Source organism: Asterias rubens, chromosome 12 (genome assembly GCF_902459465.1).
Source record: "Asterias rubens chromosome 12, eAstRub1.3, whole genome shotgun sequence".
Taxonomy (NCBI): Eukaryota; Metazoa; Echinodermata; class Asteroidea; order Forcipulatida; family Asteriidae; genus Asterias; species Asterias rubens.
Window position 1 is genome coordinate 6,753,952 of NC_047073.1, and position 12,230 is coordinate 6,766,181.

The following is a 12,230-nucleotide window of genomic DNA, read 5'->3' on the forward strand; positions in this document are numbered from 1 at the left end:
GATGATAAGTTGATCCTTCGTACCTGTGGACCGCTTCTTACAGCCTTTCTGCTCCTCCTGAAACTGCTGGTCATCCATATGGCTATATAGGTCTTCTACAATCATACTGGTCAAGAGTTTATACATCACAGGTAAGCACGTGATTGGTATATAATTACTGGCAATGTTACCTTTCTTGACATACTTCATGATCAGAACTGTTTTTGCCTCAGTCATCCAAGATGGGACCTTACCCTGTACTAGACAGTCTTGTAATTGTAGGGCCATTCGCTCATGCAAACTATGGAAGTTCTTCAACCAGTACCCATGCACATGGTCCAGACCCGGGGCTTTCCAATTTGGCACCTTCTTTATCTGTCTCTTTACCTTGTCCACGTTAATCTGGAACCCTTCTTCCTGTTGTACCCCTCTCAATTCATCTTTCACATCTGTTAGCCATTCCACTTGTCGGTTGTGTTTTACTGGTTTGTCCCAAATACCACCCAAGAAGTTTTTGCCTCTGTTGGTCTCGCTTGCGTGCTGTCAGCCTTCCCATCCAATTCATTAAACAACTGACGCTGATTGGTGTTAAATAATCTATTCTGGTGAAATTGCCCAACCCTGTCGTCGTCGTCGTCGTCGTCGTCGTTGTTGTTATCCAGTTACAAAGAAAATCAATCCACTGGAAATGCCTATTTTTTATCAACCTGTTGTATTTATTATGTAGAAAAACCACATGCAAGTATACAACACTTAAATATAACATGCCAAAACAGAAAAACCGGATAAATAATACACAGTCTGTATATAGGTATGTATCAAGTGAACAACTAACAAACATCAAACAATCAGAGGTGGATGCAAATAATGTACAACTTAAAGTACATTTAAATGCACTGATGGACACCTTTGGTTGTCAAAGACCAGTAATCTCACTAAATATGGTCATTATTTACCACATTACAACTGCCTGGCCAGGGTATTTATACATTATTCATAAATACCTAAGACAGTTTATTCTTTCTTATTGGTCGAGAGGGCATCACATGGGGTGTTTAAACGGATGTTATAACACCAGTAAAAAGTGTTTCAACATGGGCGCGACACGCGACATTGCACCTGTGCTTATAAGACAGTTTATTCATTCCTATTGGTCAAGAGCAACGGCTGGGACACCTGGGCCACATCTCGCGCACCTCAATCTCCTTATAAGGAGTTTTCACGAGAGGGCGTTACCATTTCATAGCTAGAGGGGTGTTATGTTAAAAGAAATCATTGAACAATTATAGTTTTTGAATTTTTTTTACTTTTGGACCAAAAAGTGTTGATGTTTTTTTACCGAAAAGGTATTAATGAATGTGAATCAAAGTGTTTTGAATCGGTTTTAAACTAGTGGTTTAAACCCGCTAAGGCCTGGTTCTAAATAATTTACCTCAGCTTCGTCTAGGTAAAATTATCAAGAACCAGGCCTCGGCGGGTTTAAACCACTAGTTTAAATCCTCTTCCCTACACATTAATTCCCTTAGTAAAACCTGATCATATGGGAATGCATTAAACTTGAAGTAGAGACAAACTTTACACACATGTACTGGCCCTTGAAATTTTGTACACAATGCACAAAATGCCACACTATGTGCAATTTTATTTTTTTGGCAAGTAAATGGTGCTGTTGGTATGCATATAGACAATACCTCAATTTCAGGTAGCTGGTATGGCGAACTAAATAGACCAACCATGGTTTCCCCCCCAAATTTTTTTTTTTATTCTTCTTTGACAGTCTTTTTCTGTAATAAATTTTGTTATATTTAATTTGAAGTTAAATTTTAGAATTACCTCTTTTAGACTTGGAACCACCTGAAAATGTAATGACTTTCATTATGAACTTTGAACGAAAAAAAAACAAGTCTGCAATTATAAAATTACAGTTTTACATTTAATTTGTTTTTACTTTTTGGCAGTCTTTTAAAAGGCCAGAAAAAACCAGTTTTGGTGGAACACACTCCTAGTTTAAAAACTGTTATTCCCACTATTAACAAATCATTCCAACAATGCAAACCAGCTTTCATGCAATGTGTTGTTTCCTAACCCGGTTTATAATCAGAAAGTTATCAAAAGCGTTTTGACTTAATTCTTTAAGTATTACACTGAGTACATTTAACACAATAAGTATAATGGCAAGTATTGCTTTGTGAACAACATTTAGTGACTCATCGAGTACTGAACTCTAGTACTGCATTGTAGAACCAAACAAGACAAATCAACATGTAATGCACCTTACTTTTGACCGCTTTGAGGGCGCTCTCTCTATATCACTTCCAAAGGGAATATTCATTCATACCCAAAACATATTTCAGACTGGAACACATTACCACCACAGACACATGCATGATAGACAACCCACCTCTAAAGCAATTTAAAACTATAACAGCGCAACAAAAGTGACAGAACTAAAACTGTGCAGGACAAATCACGTATACCCCTAGCCTTAACGTCTGACGCCATTCTTCAAGGCTCGTGAATAACACCAGAGAGCGGCCAAAAACCGGCGTGTAGTTTGACCTCTGACCTCTGTCGTTTCACATATAGATACGCAGTCAAATTCCATTGCGGACTTGAGAGCAGTGACTATTTGCGCAGCTATGTCACTGCACGTGCATTGTATCCAATGGGAATCACTGGATCTAGCGGCAGCGACCTGTCTTTATCCTTGCGGATAAAGACAGGGGCCCAGTCTAGTATAAGACACTATTGAGAGCGCCCTCACGAGGTCAACAATTCAACGCACTAACAACGACTAGAACTATGAGAGCAAACCAACATTGCTAAAGGAAAGTGAGTCTTGTTTGACCATCTCGAGCTCCAGGTATTCTTTCATAGGTCAACCTTTGTCTCTTCAATGATTCAAGTTGATTATCGGGTGCCACGCCAAACTCCAAATCTATCATGAAACAACAACAAGGAATTAAGTATAGGATAATGCCCGAGGTGTGCGCCATTCGTGGGTAAGAATGGCCCGAGGGCAAAGCCCGAGGACTATTCATACCTACGAATGGCGCATTCACCGAGGGCATTATGCGACTTAACACCTGGGAAGTCATGCTATTGTTAAAATCGCTCTATTGTTTTGCACGAATGGCGAGATATTGTTAAATTTTTGAGTCAATTGTTTGTATGTATTTCGTAAGCTTTTTCACTCCAGTGAACACCACCACCGGTGGTGCGTAAACATGGTACATGGGCGAAGACCAACATTTAGGAAATGCGCTCGTTCCTGCGACAGTGGCATCATGGATCGGGAGCGAAAGTGGCAACAAAAAATGTTTTTTTTTTTCTGATTCAAAGAAAATTTTTGTCGAGCGACAGAAAGTAAGGATGATTACTGATGATATTTAAGCCGACTTGCTTGGTCTACCCCCAAAAGGTGGTAATAAAAGAAGTGACCTACCGTACCAGCCGGTAGTATAAGATGTTTCGGATATAACCTTGAATTGATTAACAAATAAGCCAACCGAATGAGCAACAAATTCCTGTTATTCCTGTTATTATATAATGATGAAAGAAGTATCTTTGCGCACTTAATTTTTACGTAGTTTACTCACTTACCACGTTTGTGAATGATAAATATATTAAGCATTTTGAACTAATTTAAAAAAGTACTGGTTAAAATTAAATTGATTTATCTGACTTTAAGACCCGCTTTTTTTTTTACATCCCAGCTAAATAATAATTCTGAAAAGTCTTTATGATCATTATGTAATAATATGCTCTAACCTGTGTTAAAAGCAAAAAATATGATCTATGGCGTCATTGACGTCATTTACTTTATTCCATAATTCTATTAATTTGCACGACTCACGTGGGTGTGGTCAGTTTCACCCTTTTGCACAATAGGTCAATAGTTCTCTCTGGTTCTACGCATCGCGCCATTCGTGCAAATTAATGGAGCAAATTAACAATAGCATGATGTCACAGGTGTGGGTTAAGGCATAATAATAGTAACAATAATTTGTAAAGCGCCTAATGCCAAAAGCCTCTAAGCGCACAAAGAGAACAATGAAATATACAATGAGAGAAAGATACAAATTACAGCACTATGTCAACTGGAAAAGTTAAGTTTGGAACATACTGTTTACATAAAAACATTTTTGGTAGAATATTTTTTTCAAAGAACATGTAGCCATTTTGAGTCAAATTCAACTTGTAATTGTTGAATCTGTTAATCCATGAAAGCAACAGTTGGAAAAAATTTACACCCCAAGCCTGACCAAAGTGTCAAGCTTCCACTTTAAATAGAACCAAACATAGAACTACACTGTCATTTTACCAAGTTAATAACTTGTTTCACATCAAGTAAAATTTATTTTTGTTTTGTTAATGCAGTTAACATCTACTAAGCAGGAACGTTGTGTTCAGAGTGTCACATGCCCAAATTGCCCCAGCTACATGCACATAAAAAGACACATAAATGTCAATCCTCACTTCCCCGATGATGCCAAACAAAAGAAACTCTAAAATAAACAACACTGCTGGCAGAATTGTTTTTTTAAAGTTATATTTAAAGACCTGCTTGAACGAAAATGTCAACTTTGCTCAATTCCACTTAAAATGTTTTCGATGAATAAGGAAATCGAGTCATATGATTATAAATAGGTTTCAATTGTGTAAAAAAACAATCATTTTGTATGCCCTTGTCCAGAGCTTTTCTGCGAGATTTGCAGTAGATAAAGCCGCTATGTTGCAGCGTGGATGTATAACAAAGCAAACTCCCACAAATGACGTCAGCGGCATTGTCCTTTGACGCCCGCTCTCAACGGCAGAAGTGTTTTTAGTTTTTCAAAAATCCTTTAGGTAGGGGCTTGATTTTTTAATCGATAATTACGAAAAGTTCAGAAGTGTACACATATCAAAATTACATTAAAATGGTGAAAAAGTGCATTAAAAACAAGTAAAAGTACAATTTCTGTTGAAAACATTCCGCTCAGGTAGTTGTTTAAGTAACAATTAACCAAACATACTTGTGTCTTTCAGAGCACTCTTAGAATGTTGATGCATTCTCTTCATGTTGTCAAAGTATTTCTCCTGTAAAAAAGAAAAAGAAAGTTATGAAAGATGATTTGAAAAAATTAATAATAGAGTCAATCCACTCAAGGAGTTTGTACAGTTTGTACAGTCTGAAACAGTTCGTTTTTGAATTCATTATTATTATTATTTATTTGACCCAAATAATGTAAACGTACAATAACAAACACACATAATAAATATGAAATGTCAATATGTTTTTGTAGTTGTGGTATTTATTATCCCTAAAGTTCACTTTTCATCACTTTTTTCCATTCTTAATTTTTTTCTTCTGGAGTGAAGTTTTGGTGTATGTCTCTTTTTTTTTTCAATCACTTTTTTTTTAATAGTGGTCATCACAGCTGGTCTCTTTTTACACCCCCTTGCATTTTAAAATATTGCATATTTCTAATGTACAATGTACATGTATGCTTTCTTTGTATATTGTATATATTTTTTTCTATTGTATATTGTATATTTCTTTTAACTGCTTGTCATTTTTTGCTTGTTTTTTTTAGCTGTTTTGAAACTTATTTTTATACCTTGTTGTTAATTCTGATATTGACTATATATTTCTCTACTGGGATTTTGTTTTTAACGCCATGGAGCATTGATTTCGGTGAATCTGGCATGGTGCTACATGTATATATATTTTCTACTATTGTTATATTACTGTTTGTCAAGATACTGCCCTGAATATTGAAATATCACAGGCTTTGCTAACTCACCCCTTGATGTCTCCAGTCATTATAACGCAATGAGTTGTCATCAGAGATATTATCTGAAGTTATTTGGGACATTGTGGCAATGTGTCTGGTCTTTGAGATTCTATTTACTTCATCTCTCTTGGACAATGCGACATAATTCTTGCTAGATGTAGAATGGTATTTTGTTGGATGTTTGTCGTCAAGTCTGAACATGATCTGTTCATCTCTTTTGTGTTTAGCTAACTCATCATTACATTTAGAGTTAGCGTATGGATTGAAAGGACTGTGACCAGCAAGCTTCCAACCATTATCATCAGTCTGTTCAGCTTGATTCCAGTGACACAATGGATTCCTGCTTTCATTCTCTTCACTCATGACAATCTTGTTGCCTTCGAGGTGGCTGCTGCTAGCATCGGCCTGATGAGCATGGAGATTGCTTTTTTCCTCTGAGGTGTAATAAAATGGTATCTCCTGCTGGTCAGCTATTGTACTCTTCCAAGATGCAGCATTGTGATCCCATTCTATCGACTCTACTGCATCTTTATTTCTTGCCTCATCATAGAATGCTGCTTCATTATAAGAGTCTATATGTCCAGCAGAGATTGATGGAACATCACGTGAAAGCTCAACAAAAAGCTGCCAAGAAATTGAATGAATACAAAAGCATTACTGTCATGAACAACTAAACATTTAAAGCTTTCCTTAAAATATTACTTTCTGAGGTGCTGTAGTTTTTGAGAAATAAGTAAAACAATGTCACAAAAATATGCTGAGACGAAAAAGTGTTTTTGTGACTTGTTTTACTCATTTCTGATAAACTACAGCACTTCAGTAAGTAATATTATAAGGGAAGCTTTCTACCATCTATTTCTCCAAACTGTGTAGAAATGTAAATCTACGAACATTGTGTTCTGTGTCCTACAAAGAGTACACAGGTTCTTTAAGTGGCAACATCTTAGGCTTCATCAGCCTTAAAATTTAAGGCAAAAATAAAATTAAAAAATTAAAATTTAACAAACTTAAAATACACAAAATGATAATCAAATTATTTGCTGCATATTTAAAGCCACTGGACACTATTGGTTATTGTCAAAAAAAGTCTTCTCACTTGGTGTATCTCAACATATGCATAAAATAACAAACCTGTGAAAATTTGAGCTCAATTGGTCAACGAAGTTGCGAGATAATAATGAAAGGAAAAAAACCTTGTCACACAAAGTTGTGTACATTCAGATGCTTGATTTTGAGACCTCAAATTCTAAATCTGAGGTCTCGAAATCAAACTTGTGGAAAATTACTTCTTTCTTCAAAAACTACATTACTTCAGAGGGAGCCGTTTCTCACAATGTTTTATACTATCAAACTCTCCCCAGTACTCATTACCAAGTAAGGTTTTAAAGGGATGCTGCAGTGAATTAAAACAAAACAGTTAATTTTGCTGTCATTTATTTCTGATATATGTATTGAACATCAAGAAAAAGTGTTTTGTTTATTCCTGACATATCTGACTTACGTAATTAGCAGATAAGTTCCCCTAATCTCTTGAAAACCATTTTTAAAATACTTGCGCATTTAATAATAAATAGGAAAAAATATTTCAGGTTTAAAAAGTCATGTTTAATCGTTTAAATGAATGCCACCCTTTTAGCTAATAATTATTTTAATAACTACTACCAAGGTGTCCACTGCCTTTAAATCAGCCTACTGAAGTGAACCTATATCTTATCATAGTTTTCTAATATTCAGTGCACCCTAACACCCTGTGTATATAGCAGGAGCCTAGGGATTGCCCAACAGCGAACCAAATCACTATCCAAAAGAGTTAAGTATATAAATAGAAAACAGAAAAACACTATCAAAAAGGGGAACATTTTTGAAACAAAAATTAACCATTTAAGAGAGCACGAAACATTTAATTACAAAGAAACATTGCAAGTATAAATTCCAAACCCCATTGCCAAGTTCATCAATTTATAACAGAGCATTTTTCCCACTAGCACACTGTAGTCCAGCTGAAAATCTGCAAATTTCATAGAGCTGCTTAGCACAAAAATTTGCTTTGCATGAAATTTCTTCCTTGATAAATACAGGATTACCAACCAAATTTCCTTTGTTGCTTATTGCTTGTTACTAGTATTTAGCTGTTGTTTGATTATCCTGAAAATCATGTGGAAATTTTGTTAGTAATCGTTTAATCCTGTTTTTTATATAGGTAGGTAACAAATTTAATGCTAAGCAAATTTTTGTGCTAAGCAGCTCTATGAAATTTGGCCCTGCTAGCAAGCCAGCGACAATTTTAACCTCTGTCAAAGTATGTATTCTCAGGCAAGCTTTCAAATAACACTGCTGGAAATGACTGCTATAATTAACTCTGACCTTACTTCTAGAATCTTGTGTGGGATCCACGGGCATAGCTGAATAAGTGACGACAGTGACATGGCTAGCAAACAGCTTGAGGGTGAGTTGGTGCTGGACATCAGTTGAGCAGTGAAGGGGGTAATACAAGGAATCCGTATTAACAATTTCTCATCCTGTGTCAAGATAACAATTAATAAGAATAGTAGCAAACAAATTATATAGCGCCAAATCCATCCAAACACAACGCTTCATGGCGCTTACAGAGTAACTTTTTTTAAAATCCCTATAGATAAACACAAAGTCGTTATCCGAACAAACAATAAAGGTATACAAATAAGAATTAACTGTTTGATAGCTATAAGATCAGTGGTCTAGTACTAGTTTTTCACAAAAAAAACACACATTTTTTTCTTTTTTTTTGGGGGGGGGGGTGCCTGGGCCATTCCCCAAAATAAATTTGACCCCCCTTACAAAAATCTGCCTGCTGAAATAGAATTTTGCTTACTTGACCCCACCTTCTTCCCGAACCCCCAACTGAAAAGAAGTCCTTGCTATGCTGCTAATGTGCAGTACTTATCCAGCGGAGCCATAACTTTGGCAAAATAAAAACAGTCACAAATTACAAATGACTTAACATGAGGCTAAGGACTATAATTTTGCAGCTATTTCTATATATATTTTTTTAAATAAGTCGCAGCTCAATCCACATTATATGCAAGCTTCTTTTAATGTAATACAGTAATTATTTTCCCTTTTTTTTCAATTGGTAAAAGCTGCACTACCTGAGTAAGCTGAAGCTTAAGCCATGACCTCTGCAACAAGTCTTTGTCATCCCATGTTGTATTATGGCAAGCTTTTAATGCGATACTATGCACCAAATCAGCTGTCGAAATGTCACTATCTGAATAATGAATCTATAAAGATAGGTTGAAAGAGATCTAATCAATATCTTTAAGCACACTGTGATCATTATTTGAAACCCAAAAAGTTAGAAAAAATAAAAGTGTGTCGTTATCATTTAATATTACCAAAAATGGGTTTATTTAAAAAATAAAATGTTAAATCATTCAACTCAATAGAACATTTATTTCCACATTTGCACAATGAGGCATCATCCTAAAAGCCAAGGCTTGTGGTGGATGAGCCCGTTACAACAATGCAAAACAAAACAGGATAAACAGCACTAAGTTGAAGAATAAAGAAATAAAAACTGTAAAGGTAGATAAATACACAAAGGTTAAACAATGGTAAGACAAAGTAAACAGGCAGCTCCAACTTTAGAATTGAGAAATAAAGGCAATAATTAGCCTAACTATATAATGCTAGAAAATACACAAAGTACAAAAGGGACTAATGATACAAACAATACAAATTAGAAAAATAGATGAGTCAGGTTGATATAATGTATACAAGCAAGTAGCAGTTAAACCAACTAGCAGAATAAAATAGCATAGATCAATTAAAATACAATCTGGTTAACATGGAAAATAAACTGCCAAGAATCATGTCCACATCATCTTTGTCTACGAGCCGCATACAATGCATATCCAAAGAATTAGGAACGATACAATAAACTAAAAACTTGTAAAAGTAACACTCACTTTAATCTCAAATTGGTTTGCAGTTGTTGAGATTTGTCTGACTGCTTCATGTAGGAGAGCCATATTCCTGTCAGTTTGGTCATCGTGGTCATCATGATACCTGGAAAGCAACACAATCCAAAAATTAATTCCTATCAAAAGATAAAATCAGGCAGCATTCCTATGTGCCTAACAATAGAAACAAAGCTAACAGCAAGACCAATTCCTATGTGCCTAAAAATAGAAACAAAGCTAACAGCAAGACCAATTCCTATGTGCCTAACAATAGAAACAAAGCTAACAGCAAGACCAATTCCTATGTGCCTAACAATAGAAACAAAGCTAACAGCAAGACCAATTCCTATGTGCCTAACAATAGAAACAAAGCTAACAGCAAGACCAATTCCTATGTGCCTAACAATAGAAACAAAGCTAACAGCAAGACCAATTCCTATGTGCCTAACAATAGAAACAAAGCTAACAGCAAGACCAATTCCTATGTGCCTAACAAGAGAAACAAAGCTAACAGCAAGACCAATTCCTATGTGCCTAAAAATAGAAACAAAGCTAACAGCAAGACCAATTCCTATGTGCCTAACAATAGAAACAAAGCTAACAGCAAGACCAATTCCTATGTGCCTAACAATAGAAACAAAGCTAACAGCAAGACCAATTCCTATGTGCCTAACAAGAGAAACAAAGCTAACAGCAAGACCAATTCCTATATGCCTAAAAATAGAAACAAAGCTAACAGCAAGACCAATTCCTATGTGCCTAACAATAGAAACAAAGCTAACAGCAAGACCAATTCCTATGTGCCTAACAATAGAAACAAAGCTAACAGCAAGACCAATTCCTATGTGCCTAACAAGAGAAACAAAGCTAACAGCAAGACCAATTCAAATGTTAAATGAAAAATGTCTTACAGAAAAGATTCTACAATATAAACACATTAGCAGATAAAAATTTAAAACATTAGAAATCAAAGACATATAAATATAAACACATACAAAATGTGTAGGATAGATGGCCTTAGTTCTCGATCCAAACTGGACCCTTTTCAAAGGCATAAACAAGTACAAACAAATACATATCCATTTATAGTAAAAGAAAGGGAAAATAATCCAGAAAAAGCGGGGAAATTATAGCCAATCAAAGTTTTGATTGCTGGCTATGAACCAATAAAGTGGTAAGAACAAAGTATGTTCAGAGCAAGTTGCATTAGGATGCAACTAACAATGGTCAATTAAAGAATAACAAGAAAGGATGATATCTTGATAAAACATACAAATGTATATTACAATAAAAGATCAATCTCTCCAACATACATTGAATCATGTACATGTATGACCAATCGTAAAGACTGTGCTTAATGACTAAAATGTTTTGTTTTAAGTGCAGATTAAAACATTTGTAAGGACCCTGCACATTTGATTGAAATAGAAATATTCTTTACAACAAAACCAAGACATGTGAGTAACTATCCATACAAAAAGAGGAAAAGAGAAAACCGGGCAAAAAAAAAAGAGGAACAGATAATATTCCTTTACTTTTGCACAAAGAAAGTGAAGAAAAAAGAGAAAAATCAAAACCCCAAAAGGGGAAATCAGCTGAAAAAAGGAAGTCTCACATGCCTGAAAACATGATTAACCAGAGCAAGTCAAAAAGAAAAACCAGCGGGTACTTCAATCATAACTAAATGAAACTGTTTACACCCTTTAACACCACAGCAATTTATCAGATGTTCCTTGCTTAATTTTGACATGGTTGCAAAAATTTACAAAAGTGCATCTCATGTGAAAGGACAGCATTTGAGAAGATTTTTTAGGGACTTTGGACATGAAGTGCATTTTTACAACCATGCTAAAATAAAGCAAGGGACCCATGCTAAATTGCATGTGTGTGAAAAGGGCTTTACTGAACTTACGCCATATTATTAGTGAGTGGATAACACAGTAGGATCAGCCAACAGCAGCAGTATTGTAAGGAGAGTTTAGCTAGTCTCCTGGTTAATGCTTCCAGTGAAATAGAACCTCGTACATTGGAGAAATCCTCCAGTACAATTCCAGTCATCTCATCAACGCATACATCTGCATAGCATAGCTCATCTCCAAGACCAAGGAACACACTGTCTTTGTATAACTCTTTGTAGTTACACTCCAAGATTTCAATGTTATGCCTAGGAAAAATAAATTAAAATAATAATAAGTAACTGCTTATAAACCCTTACATCCATGACTGTACCCCAAGGCGCCCTGTACAAATTAAAATAGCACCAAACAAGAGACGACACACACCAAAAAGTATTTTTAAAATATGAAAAGTACCCCACAAATGGCAACATGTTTAAATGGTCTCATTGACATAAATGGTCTTATTGAAACAAATATGATGGCCATCTGATGAATGATGAACAATTAATCTGATGAGTTATCAACAATTAACTAAAAAGAGCATACATTTTTACATACTAAGCTTTATAGGGGAAATATCATCCACAAGCTCTGTAAATGATTCCTTTTGAACAACCAAAAGCAAATTGTATTAT

General features: G+C 35.3%; 1 protein-coding gene across 1 annotated transcript in view; it reads right to left on the minus strand.

Moving 5' to 3' along the window:
* Nucleotides 1-2,680: 2,680 nt before the first annotated feature.
* LOC117297638 overlaps nt 2,681-12,230 on the minus strand; it is a 44,812-nt gene continuing 35,262 nt past the window's right edge. The window contains exons 14-20 of the mRNA XM_033780776.1: nt 11,610-11,861; nt 9,704-9,803; nt 8,885-9,016; nt 8,126-8,275; nt 5,766-6,380; nt 4,995-5,058; nt 2,681-2,917 (exon numbers count right to left, since the gene is read on the minus strand). Coding sequence (XP_033636667.1) covers nt 2,802-2,917; nt 4,995-5,058; nt 5,766-6,380; nt 8,126-8,275; nt 8,885-9,016; nt 9,704-9,803; nt 11,610-11,861 — 1,429 coding nt within the window. The 3' untranslated portion in view covers nt 2,681-2,801. The remainder of the gene's footprint in view (nt 2,918-4,994; nt 5,059-5,765; nt 6,381-8,125; nt 8,276-8,884; nt 9,017-9,703; nt 9,804-11,609; nt 11,862-12,230) is intronic.